This window comes from Sitophilus oryzae, unplaced genomic scaffold (genome assembly GCF_002938485.1).
Source record: "Sitophilus oryzae breed Bouriz unplaced genomic scaffold, Soryzae_2.0 scaffold_489_pilon_pilon, whole genome shotgun sequence".
In the NCBI taxonomy this organism is placed as follows: Eukaryota; Metazoa; Arthropoda; class Insecta; order Coleoptera; family Curculionidae; genus Sitophilus; species Sitophilus oryzae.
In genome coordinates this window covers 511,874-539,399 of record NW_022147072.1, presented here as the reverse complement: position 1 = coordinate 539,399, position 27,526 = coordinate 511,874, and the positions used below count along the sequence as shown (strand labels likewise).

At 34.1% G+C, this 27,526-nt stretch overlaps 1 protein-coding gene across 2 annotated transcripts; it reads left to right on the top strand.

Moving 5' to 3' along the window:
• Window positions 1-1,946: 1,946 nt before the first annotated feature.
• Window positions 1,947-27,526, top strand: LOC115886458 (caspase-7-like). Of its 2 annotated transcripts, XM_030905615.1 has the most exons (7): window positions 1,947-2,069; window positions 4,689-4,721; window positions 6,717-6,785; window positions 12,081-12,344; window positions 20,121-20,299; window positions 24,314-24,464; window positions 25,760-27,526. In XM_030905615.1, exons 1-7 carry the CDS (start codon window positions 2,015-2,017, stop codon window positions 26,083-26,085), a joined length of 1,077 nt encoding a protein of 358 aa, XP_030761475.1. In that variant the 5' UTR covers window positions 1,947-2,014; the 3' UTR covers window positions 26,086-27,526. The 2 variants fall into 2 exon arrangements, with proteins under 2 accessions (XP_030761475.1, XP_030761476.1); XM_030905616.1 differs by lacking the exon at window positions 4,689-4,721 and having other exon boundaries at window positions 1,966-2,069.

Below are 27,526 nucleotides of genomic sequence, written 5' to 3'. Positions count from 1 at the left end.
TTAGAAAATCTACAAAATAAAATAGTTATTTTTTGTAAACACCGCTTCATTACTTCAACAGACACCAACTTGTCAGTGGTGTTTAACTAATAAACTAATTTTGTCCAATGGACAACAAAATGCTTAAAGACCCGTCTTCACTTAACAACATGTTGCAGTAACTTGTTGACAACATTTAGGACGTCCACATTCAAAAAGTTGGAAATTGGAAGCCCAATGCAACATTTTTATTGTTTAGTCCATTCCAATATGTCCGGCGAAAGGGATGTTCTTCTCGCGGCTGCAGCTTGCGTAACTTTAGCATTCAGAGAAAAAAATAAGAAAAAAAGAAGATTTTGGGTGCGCCCTACTCTGTGTTCACGATAAATCTAAAAATTTAGTGGCAGTGATTTGTTAAACGATTTGCAAGCTGATGACGTTATTCTTTCGCTGAGCGACGAACTACGATGTGATATGAGTTTCAAAAATTTTGCGCGAATGTCAAATGCGGATTTTGAAATTTTAATAAACAAAGTAGGATACAGAATATCTAAAAATGACACTCGGTTTAGAGATGCGATACCTGTTCAAGAGAGTCAGTTTGAAAAAAAAAACAGAGCCGAACTTAAAATTAGTTTAAATAAAATGTGTTCAAATGTCCGAAACAAAAAAAATTATCAAGTGTGGCATATCATCGTACTCAGGAGACCGAGTTCTTTCAAAAACTGAAATAAAAAATGCAGGTCCGTATTTAAAAAAATTAAGTTGGCCTCTGTATCTCACAAATTATCAGCTAATTTGAAAATCTAAAAATACTATCAGATAGCCCTAGTAAAGTGGCTATGAGAATGTGCAATTAGTTTTTTGATTTTCTAAAAAGTAACGACAGGAAAAAATAAAATAGATTTTCAAAAAATTCCGTTTTTTTTTCAAAAAACTCAGCAATCCTTGACATTTTTAAAAAAAAATTGGTGGCATCTTGGTGAACATCCCAAAGCGCAACTTTGCCCCAATTTAACCATCTCCGTATCTATTACGATTACCGAGATACCAATGCTCGTACCTCGAATTTGTAGCATCCTGTATACATAATTAAGACAACATAGTATGTATTTTTCTTTTAAACATATTATACATAATGACATAAATATCGCGAAATAAAATCACAGTTTGATGTATTTGTTCAAAGTATCGAAGCAGAGTATTTCCAAACTAGTTCCGGAGGTCCATGATGTATGTACACCGGTGTCACACTAAACATGGTGATGTACACCATGTCCTCCATAATGTAAACCGGTGAACCAACTAAACAAAACTAAAGATGAAACTCAAATAAACGAATACAAAAAGCCAGTGTGGACGTAATCGCAACATGGTGCCAACACAATGTTGTCAACATTCTTTGAACTTTACCATTCCTGACGGAAAACATACAACTTGTTGAAGAAACATGCGAATTGTTGCTTTTTAATGAAATTCTCGTAAACATGTTGCGAAACATTGTTGAAAACAATGCTGAGCAGCAAGTGTGGACGCGACTTAACGTTTCAGGAAGTATATCTCTTCCCGTCGTCGCACAGTGGATCGACCCAATGCAATTTGCAGGACATACAGCAACTATGCAATCATATGAGGATCTTTTGAAAAAGACTGGTTTCAGTGCTATGAATGCAAAGACTAGACACATGAGGATTGTGTTTATCTATAGTCTTCAGAAATAATTTTATAATTAGTGTGTTTTATTTGAAATCGATTTAAGTGTCCGGGGCTCTCTGTCCTTCCCCTATGTATTTTTAAAACTAAGAGACTCTAGAGGGAATTCCCTTTCTCTTAAAATCTAATGAAATGGAAAATAAATCTAACTAATGCCTTTAAAATCAAATTTATATCCCAGAAATATAATATGAGTCAAATGTTATTTAGTAAAAGATTAGATAAAATTTATTATCGATTCCTATCATCTAGTTCACCTAGAAATCAAACAAAACAATAACGATTTTACTTAGGCGAGAATAGAACCATCAGAGTGAAAAAAATGGACGTTCAAACAGATGTTTCGCCTATGACCGGAGAACAAATTCAATCATACAGTAAGTAGTCTTATATTATTTACTTTATAACAATTTCATTATCTCTATCTCAATTTTATCGAAATTATTTATCCAAAAATTAATTATTAAACCAAACATTTCACTAGTAGTTTGTTTACTTTTTTTTGGTTAATTTGAAGTATAGAAAGAAATAAAGTGAATAGAGAAGTCATAAACTTTACGATGTACTTAAACAGCCGTTAAATAGATATTATGACGTCGTTGATGTCGGCGGAAAGTAATGCCTAGCGATAGGCATTTTGCAAGAGCACCTGTGGCTCCGTGACTGAGACTATTGCTTCGTGAGCGAAAGGTCCGTGGTTCAAATCTCACGCCGGACCAAGACTTTTTTATATTTTTTTTTGCTTATAGCGTGATCTTATTGCATTGGTTTCACCCTTTTTGGTTGAATTGGTTTAGTTATTTGGCGGGTTCGTTAGCGTGGTTTTTTGGAGGGTGTTAATTCATTGGTTCGTTGGTTATTTGGTGGGGTTGGTTGGTTTGTACTAATTTATATTTGTCTTTTATATTTTTTTACAAGTGTCAAGGTTAGTTGCGTTGGTTAAGTTTGTTATTTGGTGGGGCGGATAGAGTTGGTTAGTCCTTATAAAATTCCTATATTTTATAAAGCCGTCAAGTGCGTCACATCAACGACGTCATACCTATTAACGGCATTTTAGTAAGCTACTGTTTAACGGTAGTTTAAGTACAGCCTAAACTTTATTTAAACTTCATTTTAATGTCAATTATTTTAACGCGCATTTATTTTAAATTATCAGTAGCCATTGCGTTATTATCAATATATCAGCTCTACCCTTTTATGTATTTTTTGATTACTTATTTTGATTAAATTTATATAGTGTGTATCAATTAAATATATACAAATTATTTACTAAAATACTCACCAAGCGTTTGACAAATAAAATAGACTTTTTTCTTTCGAGCGAACAAGCAGATTTCCGATCAGGTTACGGAACAAATGACCATCTTCTAACAGTCAAGGTCCTTATCGAGAAATGCATTGAGTATAATAGACCACTAATGCTTGTCTTCGTGGATTTCGAGAAGGCCTTCGATTCGGTAGACCAGCGGAAGCTTCTAGAGACACTAAGTGAGAGTCGCATCGATCATCGATACTCCTCAATCATAAGACATATATATGATAGTGCCACGGCAAACGTCAGAATATCGACAAATCAATGCACAGATAAATTCAATATCGATCGAGGGGTAAGACAAGGCGACACACTGTCCCCTAAACTATTCGTTGCTGTGCTAGAAAGTATATTAAAAATGATAAACTGGGATTCGACAGGAATTAACATCGATGGCAAATTGATAAATCATCTCTGTTTTGCAGATGACATTATTTTAATAACAGACAACATACAGAAGGCACAGAATATGCTGGATATGCTGAATGATGCTTCGGAAAAAGTCGGTTTGAAAATTAACTTGTCAAAGACACAATACATGACAAACCTAGTACTAAGTGGAAATTTAAACATTAATAACATACCTTTGGAACAAGTGCATATATATATAAATACTTAGGGCATGAGATCGGTATTAGAAGGGATAATCAGACCCACGAAATTCTACGAAGAATAGATTTGTCGTGGGCCGCATTTGGCAAACTAAAGCATATACTGAGATCTGATATTCCCATATGTTTAAGAAGAAAGATCTTTAACCAGTGTGTCTTGCCTGTCCTCACGTATGGAGCTCAAACGCTTACTTTGGCAAAAAAGAACATACATAGAATACAGGTCATGCAACGGAAAATGGAAAGGTCTATGTTGGGAGTTACACTGAGAGATAAAATACCCAATCATACAATACGAAATCGAACAGGAGTAAAAGATGCGGTGATATCTGTCTTACATCTTAAATGGAATTGGGCAGGACATGTGGCTAGGATGACAGATGGACGGTGGACAAAGAGACTTGTGGAATGGAGACCGAGACACGAGGCCTATAGAAGCAAAGGACGACCTCCTAGTCGATGGACAGATGACATTAAGAGGGTGGCTGGAAACTGGATTCAAGTGGCACAAAATAGAAGGAAATGGCGAGAGTTAAGGGAGGCTTTTGTTCAGCAGTGGACGGTATAAGCTAAATGATGATGATGATGATGATGTATCAATTAAATGGAATGTAGAATGAGTGGGAGGGGGGTTAATCATTGTGACCTTAAAGATCTATTGTGTCCCGCTTCCTTGAGTTATAACTCATTTAACTTATCAGAACTTGATCAGTCTAGAACCAATTTAGAATATCATGTTTGAGGATTTAGATGTTCTTCCTCCGAGGGTATATAACCTCCCACCGGTTGGGGTTAGGCCGTGGTTATAACGATCTATCAAAGAATGAAATCGAAATTATATTACCAACGCCTTTTAATTTTTAGGACTTTCAAAAAACTCAACTAGATTTTCATGTTTCTTTTAATTTTCTCTAAAACGGTATGGAAATTTGAAAAAGTATGAAGGGGATTAACCATTTTAGAAGAAACAACAAATTTTCTCAAAATGTCAATAATAAAAGTTTTTCCTCTTGTAAAAACATTCCGGAGACATACTGTATATAACTCTTTATTTAATATTTTATTTCTTTTAGGATTGAGGACATCAGCAGCCCAAAACCATAACGGTAAGTAAAACAAAATATGTAAACCTAAATAAAAAATACCTGAATAATTCTCTATCCAGCAGTAAATAAATATTGAATAACGATTTTCAAGCAATAAACACCTTAAAAAATGAAATTTGCAAATCTACTGAGTAAAAGATATACATAAATAAAGACAGAAGGCGAGTATTTTCCCAAGCGCATGGAATCTAGCCTCAGATTAAGCAGTTATGTAATAAATACTTCGTATTTTTGCTCACTCCGATTTACTAGGTTGCCATAACGACTCACATGTAAACGCCGACCTAAAGGTTCGCTTGCCAGCAGGGTATAAAATCCTTAAGTGACTGACATAATCACGATCATGCTCAAACCACTCAAGGTAAGAAGCTCAATTTTGGCATACAGGTTGACTCTAGGGTGTAGAGGTTCGAAAAGAAGGGATTTTTCGAAATTCCACTTCCAAGAGGGTGAAACCACCCCTCAAATATTACAATAATTTTTATTTAAAAAACGGTCAAGTTTCCGAAAAAACGCTTAAGCACGTATATTTTATTTTGTTTTTTTACATATTTTAAGATTTTTTGAAAATGTATACAGGGTGTTTCGAAAAATCTGGTCGTTGATTAATCACGATCCTGCTTAAAGCGCTTGACGTAAAATGATGATTTTTGGAAAACAGATTGACTTTAGGGTGTGGAGGTTCGATAAGAAGGGATTTTTCGAAACTCGAATTTTAAGGGAGTGAAACTGTCCCTCAAATATTAAAATATTTTTTTATTTAAAAAAAGTTTTTCGGAAAAACTCTTAAACACGTATATTTTATTTTGTAGTTTTACATATTTTAAGATTTTTTATAAATTTATACAGGGTGTTTCATAAAATATGACCATTGAGTAATCACGATTCTCCTTAAACTGCTTGACGTTTAAAGCTGATTTTTGGCAAACGGATTGACTGTGGTGTGTAGAGGTTCGATAAGGAGAGGTTTCTCGAATCTCAAATTCCAAGAGGGTGAAAACGCCTCAAATAGTACAATATTTGTTATTTAAAAGACGGTTAGTCTTTCGAGAAAACGCTTGGACAAGCATAATTTATTTAGTTTTTTACATATTTTGAATTTTTTTAAAAAATCAAACAGGGTGTTCGAAAAAGTAGGGTAATTTCTTAACCACGATTCTGCTTAAACTGCTTGACGTAAAAAGCTTATTTTTGGCAACCGAATTTTTCGAAAGTCAAATTCCAACGAGATGAAACTACCCCTCAAATATTACCAAGTTATATAATAATATCGCCATATTGTTTTTGCTCATGCTGACATAAATGTGAGAAAAGATTATTCAGTTTTTATGTTAATGGAAATTCTTGCTTTGCTTTATCATCACCATTACAAATGATTAATTCGACGCGAACGAACTCGCTTGGTACACGCTAGTATTTTATATTTGAATAACTCAGTATATCTATGATATTATATTTAAAATTCGAATAGGAATCCTGTTATAGTGGTTGTTCTAAACATTGTAGGTTACCCTGTACCTATACATGTAGTCACCATTTTATATAAGCATATTAATATTATTAAGTGGCATTCAAAAAATTACAGAAAATTTATTTTGCCTGTAAATTAAAATGGCAGATAACAAATATCACTGTCAAGTATCCATACATTCATTGGTCCAACTTTATGTTATGTTAGCTATATAACTACATGTAAATTTAGATTACTGAACCAAAGTTTTTTACAATCTCAATTTATTTTATTATCATTCATTGCTATATTCGTTTTTTCTTAATATTTTAATTAATAATATTTTCTGTGAGAATAAAAATGTTTAAAAATAATATTTATTAGTTTACAGTGTTCTTATTCTATAACATTCTGTGACACTTCAAATTATTAAAAATAAAAGGATTACTTTTTTACAGTATTATTTTGTATCTCTTTATTCAATGACATGTTTAGGAAATATTTATATTATCTTGACAATTTTTAACGTTTTGTTATTTTCTTAGTTGTTTTAGGAGCGCAGAATAACTTTTCTGCACCAAACCAAATCAATACAGAAGAACAGACGCAAAATGGTAAGTAATTGATCAATCATCTTATCATCGTCATCATTTTCAGCTTATTCAACCATTTCCAATTATAGTGTAGTCTCCCTCACATATTTAGATACTCTCTTTGTAGTTGTGCCCATTGTTGTCTCTTGTTGTCTATGCGAGCCCAAGTTATCACTGCTAATTTCCTAATATCATGGACCCATCTCAGGTTTGGTCTTCTTCTAGGTCTCTTAACTCCTCGTGGGTGCTGTAATTTTTGTGGTCGATCTTTTATCCGTCCTTCTTGCCAGGTATCATGCCCATTGTCATTTGGGGGATTTGATTCTGTAGATGACCATCTATTCCCTGTATTCCCCCTTTTGTCGTATACATTCTATTATTTTAGGGTCTTTTTTAGTTACTCCCCGCATATTTCGTTCCATTGAGCGTTGTGCGACATGCAGTTTCCTTATAATGCCCGTTTTAAGTGTCCAGGATTTGCATGCATGCCAAGTCATTACTGGTAGAACAAATAGGTCGAATGTTTTTTTCTTTAGATAAAGTGGCCTTCTAGATTTGAATATGACTGACTTTCCTCCATAAGTACTCCATGCTAACTTAATTCTTCTGTTGACTTCTGGCAGTAGATATCGCAAGCTGGTGTATTAGTTGTCCTATTTTTCTACTATTTACAGTGTTGTGCTATTTATTAGGATGTCTTTTCTGTCTACTAGTTCGTTGTACATTACTTTAGTTTTTGCTAAATTCATTTTGAGACCTACTTTATTGCTGGCTGTATTTAGTTCGTTAATTTCTGCTTGTAGTTCTTCAGAACTACAAGACGTATTCCCGTATGTACCCTATCGCACTCCTTTGCCAGTTGAGAACTCAGGGGTTGTATTATATATAATTATACGATCAAACGAACTTACCTGAAGTGAAGTTCGATCGTAATTATATGAGGCGTCCAGTCCGAATGTATTATCTTGATTTTTCTATACGTAGTACCGTCCCTGCGTGCACAATTTTAAAGCTATAAGCTAAATTCCCTCCCGTTGCTAGTCTAGGTGGCAGCGCCGGCCCAGGCGCGGCGGTCGGTATTCATTTTTCAAAGATTTATTCATTAATTCAAGCGACCATGGGGCAAAACGGGAAGGGTGGGAAGATAATACATTCGGACTGGACGCCTCATATAATTACGATCGAACTTCACTTTTTTTGCTTTTTTTGATTGTCGATTAGCAAAGAACAGTTGTGCTGTAGTGCACCATCATATAAACACAGGGCATAATTTTGATTTTGACAATGCACGAGTGTTGGATTTCGAAAAGAGTTATGGAAAGAGGTTGTTTCTGGAAATGGTGAATATACAGAAAAATAAAACTGCTATAATCGGATTTTGAACACTTAAGCTAAGATATCTGTAATCTAGATATCGATTGTTAGACTGATGACGTGCTGAGAAAGTTAATAAAACAGCAGTGTTAAATTGTCGTTTGAAGCCTAATGCGAGAGAGCAAAATTTAATAAAAAGAATCAACGGTGAGCACAGATGAGATAAGCCACGTGAACAGTAGCTGATCTTCTAAGAACCATGTACTGGCTTCAAAGCACAGCTGATTGAATGCTTGTTCCAGTTGCAATGCCTCGTGCTTAGACATTCAATGACTGTTACACTTATATGTTTACTATTATTTTTTTTTATCACTAGTGACTTTTCCCTTCTTGTTCCACGATATGAATTAATCTCATCTCTGTGCTTATTAAAGCCAGCTCCTGAAAGAAGTTACCACCGAAATAGTCGAATTTAAAACAAATTAGTTTTTATATATATATATATATATATATATATAACATATATATATACATATACATATATATATATATATATATTAGCTATGAAAATCTAGATTATTAGCTACCTTATTGAGCATACTGATATTACTGACAGTTTTTGCAGGTCGCCCATTTTTAAATCCGAGGGTGGCCTGCATCGTTTCAAAGAAGGAGTTGCAAAGATATTCATCTGTCACAATGGGATACATCCTGTTTTACCTTTTCCTGCTGTTCAAACATGATTTTTCATTCGAGGTCCCAGAGGGCTGATGCCTGTTAAAGATACGTCAACCACAGACATGCGCCCGGTAACAATCGCCCATATTGTCTCCATATTATATTCATGAACATTTTCTTCCTTGAAAGAATATTGCCCACGCCCACAGCCAGTTCTAACCCAGACATTTTTTTAAGAAGTTGATTCGACATGCTGACCTCATCTTAACACCATGACAGAGTCATGGCCTGTACCAGAGTTAAAATATTTTTTCACTGTCGCTTTCAGCAGCATATTGGGACGCCCCAGCGAAGCTGATCATTGGTTACACTGAATTAACTCCTCAAGAACATCATCGAACAACAGCCCAGCCTCTTCCAAATAAATCGCCAGATTTCTTTCTTTCCTAGTGCTGCTGAGAGCCCGATTCCAAAGAGACACAATATGACGTTTTTGGACGTACATAATGTCTGGAGGAGTTTCCTGTTGAGGGCTCAATTTTAGATTTGTTTTGAAATTTTGCGAGTCTACTTTCAGCGAGACTGAGAACGCACAGGTAGTCCTCACGTAAGAAGGGCATTCACTGTTCGTACTTCTGTATCATTGAGATACTGTTGCCGACATTCGAGCATCCAAAAGGAACAACACGGAGGCTTGTGCAGCTACCTTGTCTGTTATAAACAGATTGGGAACAGTCCGTAAAGGCTGGCTGCCATCCCTTTAGTTTTTCCTTCTCATCTCATTTATACTTATTACTAATTACTGTCTGTGTCAAATACTTAAAGACTTGAAGATGTATCACGTGTACACGTGATATCGCAGCAGTCTCAATAGCTGGCATCAGCATGAAATTTTGTTCACTGGAACATTTACACCTAAATATATGTCAATACCTCTGAGAGTTTTATATCTAAAATTATAAAGAGCTAGGCATTTTTCTGTGCAGTTTTTGTTTTCACCAGGGAAACAGTCTGTTTACATCCGTTACTCATTTCCACAGCCTTGCTTGCTGTTGGAGATCCAGCTTCAGCGAGATTCAGAACCATAGGAATCTTCAACAAGCATGGGCATTCTTCAAAATGATCTTTGTTCACGGAGAGGACAACAGGAAGAGCTCATTTTTTTCACATTCATTGCCTGCCCAATTTCTGCTTTATCACGATCTCTCAGTGGGTCATCATGAGGCCGCAGCCTCTGACTTCTGCACACTGAAGCTGGGTCTCGGCAGTTTATAATATTCTTCTGGATAGAGAGATGAACTGATCCACTCACGATAGAGGGCATTCTATAACAGGAAATTACCAACATTTTAATACATGATAGCCGTATTTAACCCTCAGAGCATTAGTCTCGGAGAGCGGCTATTCTTTCAGGGAGTCCCTTGTCTCACCGGGGCTGATAGCGTTTGATATTTAGCCCAGCCCAGCTCATTGCCTGCCTCTAATTTCTACATTTAGACAGCTCATCTTCAATTATTTCCTCCACATTAATTATACCATCAATATTATAAGATAATACTCAGTGATATACCTGTAATTTCGATATGACATTCATTGACTTACAGTGAATCTTCATATGGTCATCTCTACGAATTGATTGAGACACTTACATTTAATACTTGACTGCGAGAACCCAGTATTTTTCCTCGCGATATTCTTATTGTTTTCTTCTTTTATCTAATTCTAATATTCCGTTATTTACGTCCACTTCGTTTTTCTCTAAAAATAAATATTATACAATACTTACATATTGTTCCTTGTGTTCTACCTAGCTGTAGAACACCGTATATTACATAGTAATATCCAAAATGAGTAGAGAATAAACAAAATGGTCGAGAGAATAAACAAAATCGATCTACGACGCAGAAATCGGAGAGCTGCGATTCGCACTGCACTGTGCACTGCCGTGCACGAAAGACGAATGGATACCGACCGCCGCGCCAGGGCCGGCGCCGCCACCTAAACTAGCAAGGGGAGGGAATTTAGTTTATAGCTTTAAAATTGTGCACGCAGGGACGGTACTACCTAAGGGTACTACGTATAGCAAAATCAACATAATACATTCGGACTGGACGCGAATATAATTACTCTTGCTTTGGCTTCTTTGTATATATTGACGAGTATTTCTATATAAGGCCTATATCGATACCTTCTTTCGCTAGGGCTTTTATTATTGCTTTAGAATATATTGAGTCGAAAGTCTTCTCAAAGTCTAGAAAGGCTATGGCTAGTAGAAGTTGTTCCGTCTTTCATCTCATCAGTAAGTTTATTATCTTTGTTACGCCTCTGTAATCATCTTATCCAATCGCACTGATTACTAAATGAATCAATATGATAAGATATGTATCTTATCATATCGATTCATTTAGTAATCAGTGCGATTTATATTTTAACTACTTCAAGGCATAATCTGATAGAGCAAAGTTAATCTGCTGAATCATTTTTAAAAAAATATTACAATTTTTTAAGAATGATTCTTTTGACATGTTTTATTGTATTACGATACAGTAATAAAGTACATTAATAAATCATCACAAATTCATTGTCAAAAAGTCTTACAATAAAATTCATATTCGACGTTGACATTTTCCAATCTTCCAAATTGACAATTGCTATCTCTCAATTGTAACTAAACAAATGTCTTTGTTTGTATCGTCCTTTTACCCGCCTTCAAAGGTTTTGCTTTGATAAAACAAATTTCTGTTTCTTATCGATCTCATTGTGAACGAGTATATTTTAATAAATAACTAATTTTTTTTTAAATAGTTTTACATTTATTTTTGTTCTTTGTTCCTTGTATCGTTTTTTCATTGTACTTGATATTACTAATATAGATTATTAAATGACGTTGGCAAAACTTTATATGTAGATAAATAATATCATACAATATTAAATTGTAATAAAAAAATAATTAGGAAAAAATGTCAGTACAAAATGAAGGCAAATATTGCCCTTATTTTAAAAATAGATATCTACAACTATATTCTTGAAAATGGCTAAGCATCGATATTTTTTTTAAGTTTATAGCAAACTATAATTTCTTTTTAAAAAAAGAACTATATTTTTATTTCTGACAGAAACAGCAAGTATAGAAAAACACTGATTACGCTACTGCACTGGATTTTGCTTTGTAAAGTGCTTTAAGAATGTTCTTACAGAATTTTATTATTCCGCGAAATAAAAATTTATCGGCAATTTTCAATTTGCTCTATTTAGTCAGGGAATATGTTTTCTTTGTATCTCTATAACTGGCCTATACTCTATACTGACAAAAGACTCTTAAAGTTTTAGACGAGATACCCGGTGAGCGTTTCCAGGAACGACATCATTTGAATCTGGATACCGATTTTGACTATCCTAGAAAGGGCACGGATCCAGGCATAGTACTGATTTTCAACAATGAGACTTTTTCAGATGAGCCGAGACTAGGTTCCAGAAGAGATGTTAACGAGATACTGATTTGTTTTTCTAGATTGGGCTTTAATATACACGAGTCAGATGTGTGTACGGATTACAGTGCCGAGCGAATTCAAAACAAAATTGCTCAAAGTAAGTCATATATTATAGGTCTTGTTGAGCGATTGTCTATGAAACTTATAAGAATATAAGTTGACATATTTGAAAAAAAGTAATTTAACCGTAAAAACAACTTTGTTGAATATTTGTCACATATTTACTACGAAACCGATATTGTTCGAAAGTACCCATATTTACCTAGTCAATTTTTTCGTTTTTGATGCCAACTCGTGGATGTGAATTATTTTAGTTCTAGTATTAAAAATTACTAGGAGAGTTTTATAGAGATAAAGAAAAATCTCTGATATATATACTCAGATGCAAAAAAAACACAACGGAGAAATTTTTGGTCAAATTTTTAAAGTGTTTATGTGTGATATTTTTATTTTAAGCCGTATTTTTATGAATTTTTTAGCAAACTTTATATAATTATATCAACTTTAATTCGTAAACTCAGTTTTTTATAATCTTTACTATTTGGCATATTATACAGGGTTAATCGAGGGGTTGTTTTTTTACCTTAACTATAAAACACCCTGTGCAATAATGTCGTGTGTAAATTTTCCTAAAATATAATTTTACGGTCAGGACCATGAGTATTTTGTTTTTTGATTCATGTCAATACATGCTTTGGTTAATTTTTAAGAGCGAAATAAACTGATCGCGATCAATCAAAAATATTTTTTTAATATGACGAGAGACAGGTGGAACATCTGTAATACTCAGTATACAAACAGAAAAAAAAACACCTTAATACTTTGTATTGTCTCTCTTGGCTGCTATAACTGCCTGTATACGTCCGTTCATACTGTCATAGAGGCTGCATATCCCAACTAGCAAATATAGTTCCCAGTTCTTTTTAAAATGTCACTGCCCCTAAAGTATAGTTCCTAGACCCACTCTGCCACATAAAATGTTACTCTATAAGGAATAGTCACTTTGAAGTATATTTCGAGAGTGACCGGTTAGTTCCTACCTACAATAAAAGTGGAAAATAAACACCCCGATTGCAAGTCGCAAACATGTAATTTAAGTGGCTGGAACTACCTGAATCTTCGAATATGACACCATACAAGACCAAACACTTTATAGTAACTTTTCAAAGTAGGGGTTGCCAACAAGTGCTACCATAATGCCTCCATTAAGTTTTTGTTACTTTATAGTAACAATTTAAGTTACTGGGTAGTCGCGGCCACGACACCTAGTTACTTCTAATTTATAGTAGCATTGAAAGTAGCAAAATGGTTACTGCTACCTTCCTAGGTCACTATAAAGTAGCCGTCGCTCATCCATTGCCACTAAAAAGTCACGGGGGTCAAAAACGGCTACTTTATAGTGACCGTAACTTAATATACCCTAATAAATATAATTGCCTCATATTGCATCGTGTGCTGCTCTGTTTTAGTGTTTCCTTTTACTTGTTTTTAAGCTTTATTAAAAATTTGTAAAATCCCTAAGGTGAATAAAAAGAAATTTAGAAATTCTAGTACCTACTTTCTACCGAAGAATTAAACAAAAGGAATGCATGTGATGCATTCAACATCAGAAACAAAAACTACACCTTTGTATAGTCCTACTGATGAACATCATAAATCAGATAGCGACTGAGACATTTTTGAAGCTGTTTCTGTAGATGAGTGTAGTGTTAGTTCATCTGAAACTGAATCTCAGAGGAGAACTAATTTGAGAACCAACAACAATATACAACAAGAGCTAAAAGAGTGGGCATTAAAATACTCTATACCTCATGTAGCTCTGAATAATATAGAAACACTTATAATAGAAAATGCACAATAAGTAAAAAATAACTTCAAAGGACAAGGCGGAACGTTATAGTGGCACCAATGGAATGTATAGTCGCCACCACCGCGATCGGTGTAAATTTGGGTGGCGCAGGGAACTTTCTTGGAAAAATCACTTTATGGTTCCAAAGATTCGTTGACCATGTAATTCCAAAAAAGTTATTGTTTCTATAAAGTCGCCGTTGGATAGCTACAATTGTCACTTTATCAATCCGAAGATTTTAAAGGTCCAAACGGGTAGGGTTGGCCTAATATGTTATTGTTCCCGGTACTTTGTGGAAGCATATGGAACTATAAAGTATTTTTCGGATTAAACGGTCATATTTTTTTCATGGATTTTTAGACGAACAGCCAAATGGCTCAAACATTATGCGTTTTTAAGCTAAATATACCAAGATTAAAGCTTTTTTCCTTAGTTATTTTGTTATTTCTGACGGTGGACTAATATTTTAAAGTTTAATCCCGGTTTCAAGCAAATTATTATTATTTTTTAATTTCAAATATGAGTTTTTAATGTAAATAATATATTAATTTAAAATATTTTGAGAGGCGCTCGAAAATTTTGTTATATAAACCCTGCACTATTTTATTCAGTAAAGTTGATTGCGTTCTGGAATTTACCTAAAAAGGCGTTAAAATCGCACGGTAAATAACAAATTATATAACGAAAAAATAATAATGGCTTCCATAATTATTTTCCATCATGGCATTTATTTTTATGAAATTGCATGAAGAGGTCGCTGCGAATCAAGTTCAACAGTTTAACGAAAGTTCCACATGTCAGTGGCTAATACTTGGCTGCCACGAACCCGCGACTATGGCAGCTTCGTAACGGATAAGTCGCATTCACCAGTAGGCTACTTTAAGCTGCGTATAAATATGTCGAGACGAGTGCGAGAGACGAGTCAACCTCAAGCGGATTTGAGGTTGACTCGTCATATTGGGACGGGGTCTGAGCTTCGAGCCGAGCCTATGCCCAGCCGGACGGCATTGTCTCCGTTTTTTCCGGAGCCTTTGGCGAACCATCAAAAGGATTGGGGCGTCTATTTAACCAGTGGCGTATACATCGCGGCTCCGCGGAACAATTGCCTCGAGTCTCAAGGGGCTCGGATTCCACATCCCATTCTTCTTTAAGAACCATGCGAAGTTCATTTAAAGCCGCGTATAAATATGCCGAGGCAAGTACGAGACAAACCCGAAACGAGTATGAAACGAGGCTATAGCAAATTCTTTCCAAAAGGCGTACTAATATGCCGAGACGAGGACGAGACGAGTCAACCTCAAGCGGAATTCGTCATATTATAGCCTCGAGCCGAGCGATTTAGCCTCGAGCAGAGTCCCTGCCCAGTCGAACGGCGTTGTCTCGCGGCTATCCATTTTCAGTGGAGCCTTTGGCGAACCCACAAAATTCTTCATAGGGCTGTGCGATACTGAGGCAGTATCGATATTTTGGTATCGGTTGTATTGAATATAAAGTATCGATACTTTAAAATATTGATAAATATATTAAAGTATTATTCGATACCATTCAATATTTTAAAAAATTAATTAATAAATTTAAGTATAATGTGTTTTTTAATTGGATTAGGATCGAAAAAAATCAACAGAAGTCCTTTGTTTTAAATTTGTCGACGTTTCGCAAAATTTATTTGCATCTTCAGGACACTACAAAGTTAAGAGAGCAAAATACAATCAAAAAATTTTAAAAATTTAACAAACAACTTAAAACACATATCAGTGGAATTCCACACATACACAATTGGTAAAACTACCCTAATGTTAACAATTAAATAAAATATATGTATATGTTATAAACTTAAGATCGCTTGTAAATAAAAATAATAAGGGATAGGGCCAGAATATAATCAGGATATTTTCTTATTCGCATTTAACGAAAAAAATCGACGATGGTGGCACTGTTTTATACAAAAAACTACCCGGATCAGAACTAAATCAGTCATCAAACGATCTCAAATTACTAAAAGCACTTGGAAGAAAATGAAAAACACTTAACCTAGGGTTGGCAACTTTGAAAATAAAAAATAGGGGCGAGAGGATAAAAAGAGGCACAGGCGAAACATTTTTGAAACGTCGCTCAAATGTCGAGAATTTACCAAAAAGTTATATAAACGGTATGCGATAAATATTTAAAACAAACAAAAATATTTATACTCAAAACTTAAAATAAAGCAAACCATTGTCAACAAAACTTTTTTTCAAGACATAAACTAACAGTAAGTAAACATAAAATTACATAAAAGACACAGATTAACAATTCTTTAAAGCATTGTGGCGATAAACGAATATTTTTTAGATTTTAAAGTTGGTATGCAACAAAGTTTTCAATACGTGAGAGAAAAGAGGACAATCAGATCAAAAGAGGACTGTTTCTGGAATGGAGGACGGTTGCGAACTCTATTTTAACCCCCTGTAGCTACGAATCAAAGCAGAATTGGATTGGTTGATATAAAAAATAAATCTTATTTTTACGTGAGGAACTTCCCCACGAGAGATGGAACATGTTTTTAGAAACACCCTGTATATGTTTGTTTAATTTCAAAATAGGTAAAAAAACAAGCTAGATAAATTAAAGGAATTCATGATAAATTTAAATTATATTGGGACTGTTTACATAAAAAAAAACTGGAGAACGCCGACTGAGCTACCTGGAGATAACGGCACGGCAGCGGCGGCGGCGGAGCCTTCTGCCATTGCCATTTTTTTGAGTCTTTAATTATTTTATTCAATAATATATTTTGTATGTGGTTTGTATATCTATAAAAAAATTTCTATAGTTTGTATATCTATAAATTTCTATAAACAGCGCTTTCAGATGGAGCGCTGGTACGCGCGGGATGGTACGCGCAGAGCGTCCGCACGGATGTTTTTACAAGATAGCCCATCCGGACGGAGCATACGCGACCCCGGTGAAATTGTTCATATAAGCTCCTGGTACTTGCTCGAAGTCGCGGACGGTCCGTCGCGGACGCTCCGTTCCATCTGAAAGCGCTGTAAGATAAAACTTAATTCGACTTTATTTATTTAAAAAATTAGAAATTTAAGTAATTAAGATTTAAATTATTAATTTAAAAAAATCTACATTTAAATGCCAATAACTAACCTGGAACATATATTGTAAATAATATATCTGCATTTCTTCATTTCTAAAGTTGTATATTTTTTCAAGGTATTCAATTCGCCACATTATTATTCTATGGCTTTCCATCATTGCAGCACGCTTATTAATAATTTTAAAATATTATTATGTATATAATTTTAAAATCTAATTCCCAGTTTTTAAACCTTCGCCGTAATGTGTGCTTTCTGAACAGGGTTTTTTTAAAGCTCGGAGAGTTTTTTTTTAATTATTTCTATGGCGGGAACTTTATTATTTTCATATTTGCCATAAATTAAGTTTCTTAGTAGTCTGGATAGTTCAAATTTCTGGATTTTTCTATATCGAATCGTTCCTTTCTTTGTCGATTCCCTTTATTTATTACCGTACCTTTTTTTTTATACCGTACCGATACCTTTATTTAGTACCGTAAGGAACTTCTGAGAGCATGGCCACCTTTTTCAACACACTCGATTTGCCTCTCTTATCTTCTATGTATCCTATATGTAAAGAAGCTTGTTTTACATCTTTAATTCCGTTCAGCAGAAATAGCGCATAATTTACGTTTGAGCCGTTAATAACTCGACGAAAAGTTCATTACGTTTATTCATTTTTCATAAAATTTTTCATGTTTTTATAAAGAAATCACTAATAAATCTTTGTATGTCAGAGATTTACCTACTTTGGCTAACTTACCTATACTATTTTATAGAAGACAAAATTGCATCTTTCTAGCTTTGAGGAATTTTACAACCAGAATAATGAGTAATATTCCTGTATATTATTTTTATTTAATTTTTTCGAACAGCGACAGCTGGACCTGTTGTAAGCCTTAAGTAAATTTCATTAGTTAATATTTTCTATTATGAGGGTCTACAAGAGAAAGAGGTTGGAAAATCCGAAACAACTATCATTAATATTTTTTCTGATTATTAGTTAAGCTGTGCCCAAGCAATAGACTTTTAAACTGAGATATGGGTCTACAAAAAACTTAAAATATGCACAATAACACAATACTACCACAGTTTCTATTAGTTACTACAGTTTATTTTCAGTGAAATACGCTATTAAAAAGTAAAATAAATGTATTTTTTATCCTCAATGACCGACCGCCGATTAAATAAATAACGAGCCCTTTAAAAAGCCGCCCGTATTTCAGATTTACTCTTGATTTCATTTTGGTCTGAAAGCAGCTGAAAGGTTGCCAGATTAGTCTCAAAGTCGGAGTTAAAGAAACAAGATCAGCACAATTTAAAGTAAAACCTATGGAAACGATTCTTACATGAAATTATACACAAAAATATTAAAATTATTAAAAAGTGTTAAAAATAATTATTTATTTTATTACAATACTATTCAAGCCATTCAAGTAATATATAAATTCAGTGTGTTAAAACAGTAAGAGACAGTTCACTCACTAACTCCAGCGGCGGGTATTTATTCAGGTTCTGCCTCTGAGATATTAATACAGAGAAAAATATTTATGACTGAGGGATTCCTCGGATAATCAATCCGAGCCCCTTGAGAATCCGAGGATAAATACTCCGAGGGGCCGTGAAATATATCGCGGTGTATACGCCACTGGTTAAATAGACGCTCCAATCCTTTTGATGGTTCGCCAAAGGCTCCGGAGAAAACGGAGACAACGCCGTCCGGCTGGGCATAGGCTCGGCTCGAAGCTCAGACCCCGTCCCAATATGACGAGTCAACCTCAAATCCGCTTGAGGTTGACTCGTCTCGGATGTCTCTCGCACTCGTCTCGACATATTTATACGCAGCTTAATAAAGCTGGAACCGCTTCACGACCTATAACCCTCCTGCCAAGCATTTCCTAAACGTCGAACATGATAGGCAGTTCATAGTAGTATATAGTTCACAATAATCACCAAAGCCGACTTGTCATATTGAAATATAACTTCTAAAAGAAATGAGAATTGAAAAAATTGCAAATTGTTGGTGGCAAGTTCATTTCGCTGTTAAAAATTAACCAAAGTATGTATTGACATGATCCAAAAAACAAAATGTTCAAGAGACATAGTTCTGACCATAAAATTATATTTTAGGAAAACTTACACGCGAAATTATTTCAGAGGGTGTTTTAAAGTTAAGGTAAAAAAACAACCCCTTAATTAACCCTTTATAATATGCCAAATACTAAAGTTTATAAAAATTTTGAGTTTACGAATTAAAGTTGATATAATTATATACAGCTTGCTAAAAAATCATAAAAATAGGGCTAAAAATAACAAAAATATAACACTTTATAAAATTTGACCAAAGATTTCTCCGTTGCGTTTTGTTGCATCTGAGTGTATTTTAACTAGGTTCTACAAAGTGTTCAGAATAAATTTGAGAAATTATTAGTATTTTAATAAAACACGCTTTTAGATGTATCAATTTTTTTTAATAATAAGAGTAACTTTAACTCTACTTATACAGGTTGTTAATTTGTTTATTACTCGCGGCAAAAGCTTTATGGTTGAAATATTGCAACCTCGGCCCGCTCGTCGATAGACGACGCGACGGGACGAGTTGGCAGAAAACCCTGTAAGTGCATGCGTTCTCAATAGGCAGTGTTGCCATTCTGTTCCCCGATAAATAACTGTCCAGTTAACAACCTGTATGTTTCGGTTTTTTTTGATACATCTAAAAGCGTGTTTTATTAAAATACTAATATTTCAACGATGTTTCACAAGGAATCAACCTCAGACTCAGTACTATTTATTAAATTTGAGAAATTCAAATTTTTTAAACTTGGGCTCTAATCTCTCAAATCTTTAACGTGTAATCATTACCTAATAATTAATTACTAGGTACTCTTATTATTAAATTATATTGAGAATATGTTGATTTATCTGTATAAAAAATAATTGTATTGAATTACTTTTTTAGTTTTGAACGATAAAGAGAGATTAAAAAATACAAATTGTTTGGTTGTCTTCGTAATGACGCACGGAGAGGAATACGAAATGTTAAATTCTCTTGATGGCTGGTTTAGAACTAAAGATATTTGGAAACATTTTATGGAATGCGAAGAACTAGAAGATAAACCTAAATTGTTCTTTATACAAGTATGTATTTATGTGGCCTACTGTTACCAGAAAACATACTTTGTCGATTTCACTCCAAATTGTAAATTATGTATTACTGTGTATTATCTTTAAAATGTTGGCAATGGTATACCACATTTTAAAGATATTTCAAAAAATATCCGGAGGGACTCAAATGGATTTTTATACCTGTATTGGATTTTTTTTAACGTAATAAAGTATAGGTATATTTTATTTGCTCACTCGATAATGTAAGATGCCCATAACAATCCAGACAAAAAATTATACAAACTGGTCCGAATTGTGTTCGGTAAACTTCGGCAGCATATTCTGCAGGTAAAAGTAAAAAATTCGTATAAATTTATGATCTAAAATGCTTCGTTTATGAGATACAGCGTGTAGAAGTTTAATTTTTATCTCGATTTTTTCATAATAACTTCCAAAAAAAATTCATGCCGGTATTTGGGTGAAAATTGGTGTCTGGGTTTTTTTTGACATAGAAAATGTTCATGTCAATATGACTATTACCCTTATTACTTATAGGGAAGTGTTTTAACTGTATTAAACTCCCGAGTGAAAAAATGTACATTTCCGCCTTTTTCACGTCTCTTGGTAAAAATTGCTACGATCAACAATTTTCAAGATATTTGAAATGAAAATTATCAATACATGTCTCTCTCTATCTCTCTCTCTCTCTCTCTCTCCAATCGTTCCTCATAGCTGAGGGTCGTGACTTCTATTAGAATACTTTTGGTTTGACAAGATCTTTCCAGGCTAATCTGTCTTCAGAGCTGACAGATAGCAGGCAGATAGCCGACAGTCGGGTGCTTAAGTTAAGGTCATTTATTATTGACAGATTCGTTCTTCTAGCTGTCCAAGGTATTCTCAGTCTACGTCTGTAGCACCACATTTCAAAACTGTCTATCATGCGCCTTTCCGACGATCTGATGGTCCAGAATTCCACTCCATAAAGAAATATTGAGAAGACAATTGTATGCAGCAAATTATTTTTTTGTGGGTTTTTATTATTCTGCTCTGCCATATTCTTATATACGGCGCGTTGTGGCAGTAAAACAACTGTATTCTGAGTCTAATTTCTATTTTACAATTGCCTTCGTCGTTTATGTTTGAACCGAGATAAACAAAATTATGAACCATTTCGATATCATTAAGCTGTAAAGATCTGTCTAGGGTTGTTCCTCTGTCCACGAACATTAATTTGTTTTTTTGGTGGTTGATAGTTAGTCTCATCTCAGTACCTTCATTTTCCACTCGCAACAATACATGTCATCACTGACCAAAAGTAGACATGTTGACTACATAGTTATGTAAAAATTTGGGAACTTTTTTTTTTAATTAATTATAAATTTTCCTAAAAAAATATGATAAAACAGTGTCTGTTGCAGCTTTGGCACAAAAAAATGCAGATTTATTATTTCAGTCTACGAACCTTCTAGTAAATATGTTTAATTTTTGTGAATAATGACATATATTGATTATTTAGTTTCCAAATATCCTGAGAACCATTACTCGTTGCGTTTTTACCAAAAGAACTTTTTTACGTAAAATGGTGGACATGTATATTTTTCTGCCAGTAACGGATGAAAAGTTATTACTCTTCAAAAGAGTTCAAAAACATCTAGGTGTCACCTCCTACAACTAGGAGTCATATTGACATCGAAATAAAAAATTAATTAACTTATGTGAAAAACACCCAGACACCAATTTTCATCCAAATATCGACCTTAATTCAGAAATTATTTAAAGAAAATCGAAATAAAAATGAAACTTCTACACCCTGTATCTCCGAAAATAAGCATTTTAGGACATAAATTTATACGATCTTTTTTACTTATTTTTATCTGCAGAATATACCTGATGTTTCCCGATAACAATTCGGACCACCCTGTATAATAAAAATAATGTACCCATTTCTGGACTCTCTCTAAAAATTAGATAATAGTAAACCATTTATCTATGGTTTTCAATTGGAAGTATTTTATAATATCTTTCTACAATACCAAAAAATAATATACACATACCTACAGGTTGCGTCTCAAAAGAAGCTCACCCCTATAACTTTTTTTTATTTTTTTAGATAAAAAAACGAGATTTGGTATGTTAGTATATAACATAAATTAGGATTTATTGACATATTCAATTGTTTTCGGCCACTTCCTGTTTCACCGGAAATGACTACACTATCACAAGCTAACCAAACTTTTAATTTTTAAATGCCACCCTCGGTATTTTTTTTACTTTATTCGATAGAAAATAACACTCTGAATATAATGACATATCATATGTCAACTTTTGACATTTTCGCATATGGTTTACTTGAAATTATAACTTACGGTTCGTAACGAAAATTTGACTCGAAATACCAAGTGTGTGATATCAAATTATTCGTAAAAAAATGCTTTTTCCAAATGTGCTAATGAGCCACCCTCGTTCCATTTGAAAAAAAATGAGATATGATTAAAAATACGATTTAAGCATCTACTAACTGGCCAGGGGCGCTATTCTGTACAATCGTCCGTATCGGTAAGTTACCGACAGCTATATCGGTACGTACTGCCAATGAGCGTCGTGTTAATTGTTGTTGTCATAGATTTTATCTGTCACTAATAGGACATATAGGAAATTTTACAGACGACTATCGGTATCTCTACCGTGGGGTTAACAAGGGGACGGTAAAGATACCGATCCTCATCGGTACAAATTTGCGATATCTGCAATAGAGCCGATCGGTAACTATGACAACAACAATTAACACATTTTTGTCGCCAATGAGCGTCGTGTTAATTGTTGTTGTCATAGTTACCGATCGGTCCTATGGCAGATATCGCAAATTTGTTCCGACGAAAATCGGTATCTCTACCGTGCCCTTGTCAACCTCACGGTAGAGATACCGAGAGTCGTCGGTACAAATTTGCGATATTTACCATAGGGCCGATCGGTAACTATGACTACAACAATTAACACGACGCTCATTGGCCGTACGTACCGATAGCTGTCGGTAACTTGCCGATACCGACGATAGTACAGAATAGCGCCCCAGGGGCGCTATTCTGTAAAATCGTCGGTATCGGTAAGTTACGACAGCTCTCGATACGTATTTGTATATAGTAAAAATGTGTTAATTGTTGTTGTCATAGTTACCGATCGGTCCTATGGCAGATATCGCAAATTTGTACCGACGAAAATCGGTATCTCTACCGTGCCCTTGTTAACCTCACGGTAGAGATACCGAGAGTCGTCGGTACAAATTTGCGATATCTGCCATAGGGCCGATCGGTAACTATGACAACAACGATCAACACGACGCTCATTGGCCGTACGTACCGATAGCTGTCGGTAACTTACCGATACGTATTTGTATATAGTAAAAATGTGTTAACTGTTGTTGTCATAGTTACCGATCGGCCATGGCAGATATCGCAAATGTGTACCGACAAAAATCGGTATCTCTACCGTGCCCTTGTTAACCTCACGGTAGAGATACCGAGAGTCGTCGGTACAAATTTGCCATATGTCCTATTAATGACAGCTAAAACTATGACAACAACAATCAACACGACGCTCATTGGCCGTACGTACCGATAGCTGTCGGTAATTTACCGATACCGACGATTGTATAGAATAGCGCCCCAGGACGATCAAATCCATTTTTCCAAGGCTCCTTGATTAAGAGTTAGTGTTTTTAACATAGCCATGGCACTCTAGATTGAATTTTAAAATACGATTTTGGTTTGGTTGTCATTCTATTCAGAATGTCATTTTCTATCGAACAAAGTAAAAAAATACCGAGGGTGCCGTTTAAAAATCAAAAGTTGTAGTCACTTCTGGTGAAACAGGAAGTGACCAAAAACAATTGAATACGTCATTCAATCCTAATTTATGTTATATACTAACACACCAAATATCGTTTTTTCATCAGAAAAAAGTAAAAAAGTTATAGGGATGAGCCACTTTTGAGACGCACCCGGTATACTAAATTGATCATTTCTGACTAAAAATAACTTAATAATACAGGCATGCAAAGGATATTTTTCTGCAAAACTTGCCGTTTCGACAGCTGAACTAGACAAAGATAAACAAGATAAGCCTCCTCTAATTGATCATAGATACTTAACACCGGGAGAATTGGGACCTGATATGCTTATCGCTTATTCAACCATAGAAGGTAAGTTCACAGAAATCTTATTACGCAAATATAACCTCGTGTTACCTCGAGAGGGCTTGATGTAGTTCATAAAATTTAGTTTCCACAAAACCGACAAATACAGAGTTATTATTAGAGCCAAAACACAAGTGGTGGCTTTTGGGCGGTTTATAGGCGGTTAGCCCTTCGTGCCCTTCACAGTCGAGGAGCTTGCCTCCGACTGAGGTACCCGTGTGAGGTGGAGGCTGAAAGATATGTCTTCATTTTCTCGATCTCTTTAACTTGGTCTCTCCTTAGACCTGATACTGGTTTTATATAATCTATAATAGATCATATATCCCTCTTTCTCTATTGCCTCATTGGGTTTGAAGTCAATTCCCATTGTAAGAACCTGACCATGGCCCTCAAATTGATAACTCGCTAACTCGATGTCTTTACATTGGAATTCTAGCAAAGCTGGTGATACGTCCCTGCTTGCCTCCCGGTAATGGACGGCTTTCCATCCTGGCTTTTTCTCCCCTTGCCGGAGCAGAGGTGAGAGGTTCTCGCTCTCTCTCTTGCCCTTTGATGGAGATGACCCCTCGGATTTGAGATGATAATAATGATGAATATATTAATTATTTATAATGGAACTCACATTGGGGGGTCAATGGACGTTTGGTTAGTGATGCTATCTCTTATTGTTCATACATCTGAAGTTCATTCGAAGTTCCTATAATGTTTATTAGCAATTATTGAAGTATTGAAGCAATTTTGTTTCATGTAAATTTTAAGTTACCTATGTTTTTTTCGTTTTTTTCTTCCCTTGTGTTCATGTTAATTTTCTCATGACTGATTCCTAAATAATGTTATATTATTTTCATTTAAAACTCAATATCTTATTATTTTTATTTATTTGATTTTACTTTAGAAAACCATCCCTTGCTTGCCGAATGACGCACTGCACCGCAAGTAGCGACAATATCGAGAAATCCCGTTTTCTATGGTACCAGTTCCGGAAACCCTAGTACAGATATTGTGCTATGATTTATGTAGAACGAAAAAAAATAATGAAGTTATTTTCCTTGCACGGTTTCATCACCACTCTATTTTTTTATAATCTGTCTACTATTGTATTGCTAAATTTACTTTGTAAATAATTATTATAGAAATATTAATTAGCCATAATTTTTTCAGTATACTCATATTTTATATAACTATCAAATCCTATAATATTAATTTCATAGCAGTTTTTACAACACTAATAAAAGTTATACGTTGATAATTCGTGTCATTTATATTAAAAATCTCAATGCAATAAATAATTTTATTTCTAGGTAATGTTTCGTTCAGGGATCCCCAAAGTGGTTCGTGGTTTATTCAGGAATTGTGCAAGAACTTTTCCACCTACGGTAGAAGAGAAGATGTAGTAAGCTTAATGACTAGAATAAACAAATGCGTATGTAGAAACTATTATACTATTAGACTCCAAGATATCGCAAAACAAACGCCTGCTTTCGTATCGACCTTGTCAAAGAAATTCTACCTAAACAGGAACAAAGACAGGCACATTCTGTTGCAAATCCAGAAAGATACCGATGAAATTAATGGTATTGTGAAAGAAATAATGAATTGTCTTAATAATAGACCTTCAGTTGCTTAGTGTGTAGGATTTTAAATGCACCATTTGAGCTTACAGGATGCCATCCAAAAATTTCAAATCAGGCATACAGGAAGTATACTGTTAGAAGAGTGTACTTTCAGTATCCTGGATAAATCTATAAATACCATATGATTGAAGCAAAGACCTTTAAAATGACAATGGATTTATTGGTGTGGTCGACCCCCATATGTTATTTGTTTAAAATTGACATAAAAAGTTATCAGTAATTAGTATTTCGTTTATATAAATGTGAATGATTAACGGAAATTTTATTTGTTTTTATTCATATAATAATTCTGACAGTGTTATGTCACTTTTAATAAATAATAATAATTTTACAGTCATTTTTTACATTTGAGTCATTTCAAAAACTACTATGATGTGGTTTTATTTGATTGTATAAAAGAACCCAATAGTCCGTGAACATAGAACTACTACGTATTTTTTTTAATAAAAATATGTTACTTGAACAGAATTTACCTATGTATATACAAAAATTGTTTCGTTTATCCGTTATACTTTGAAACCATCAGTCCAAAATAAACCCAAACGTTAATTGTGTTACGAATGAGGGAAGATTTTGACAGAAGACAAAATCCAAAAAATGAGGGAAAATGCAATTTGACTGTGAATTAAGATAGAGATAATTGTCACTGTCAGGAATCCTGTTGTTGGATGAACTATAATTTTAAATTTAGAAATAAAAGATGTAATAAATACTAGGACCTAATTACGAAAAAAAAATCAGTCGTCTTGGGAGATTGATGTAGTGATGAAGGTGGCTTTCACCCTTCTTCTACCCTTTCTGTTTTTGTTGTGAAAATCAAATATTAAAGCGTATAGCAAAATATAAGAAGCCCGAATCTCATTCATATTGGAATATCGGTTTTTACAATATCTTAAAAAATGTATTGATTTTCTTAAAAATTGATGCACTCTAAGAGACAAACGAAAAACTTCTGTATAAAGGTAAAGTATTATGCCCAATTAACACACGTAGTAATTCTATGTTCACGGAATATTGGGACACTCTATATATGTAGATTATTATATTAAATACAGATTATTTTCTGTATTTAAAATTACAAACATTTTATTAGATAGTCGGAATTAACTACGAAATATAAAACTAAATTTTATGTTAAAAATATCAAAGTAATACGGTAGTCTAGTACTAAATGGTAGATAAATAAATCCTAAAATTACATATTGTGAGGTGAACACCAATATTGTAAATCCCAAAACCCATTTCGGAAAACAAGGGATGAGGATCCACTCATATGTATATATGTATAAATATGTATAAAAAAATACCAATGTAAAATATACTATTTTATATTAAGCAATATTTAAGGATGTTAATAATTAAATTTATCAATATTCGCATTAATTGTTGGTTTTTAAATAAAATAATGTTTAATAAACAATAGTTATTTTAAAA

What these genes read in the sequence shown, in the direction of transcription:
- LOC115886458 (XM_030905615.1), top strand. Translation starts at nt 2,015, where the DNA reads ATGGACGTTCAAACAGATGTTTCGCCTATGACCGGAGAACAAATTCAA. An exon ending in AGAAGAACAGACGCAAAATG is followed by an intron (nt 6,786 to 12,080) that starts GTAAGTAATTGA and finishes AGACTCTTAAAG; the next exon opens with TTTTAGACGAGATACCCGGT. An exon ending in CTAAATTGTTCTTTATACAA is followed by an intron (nt 20,300 to 24,313) that starts GTATGTATTTAT and finishes TTAATAATACAG; the next exon opens with GCATGCAAAGGATATTTTTC.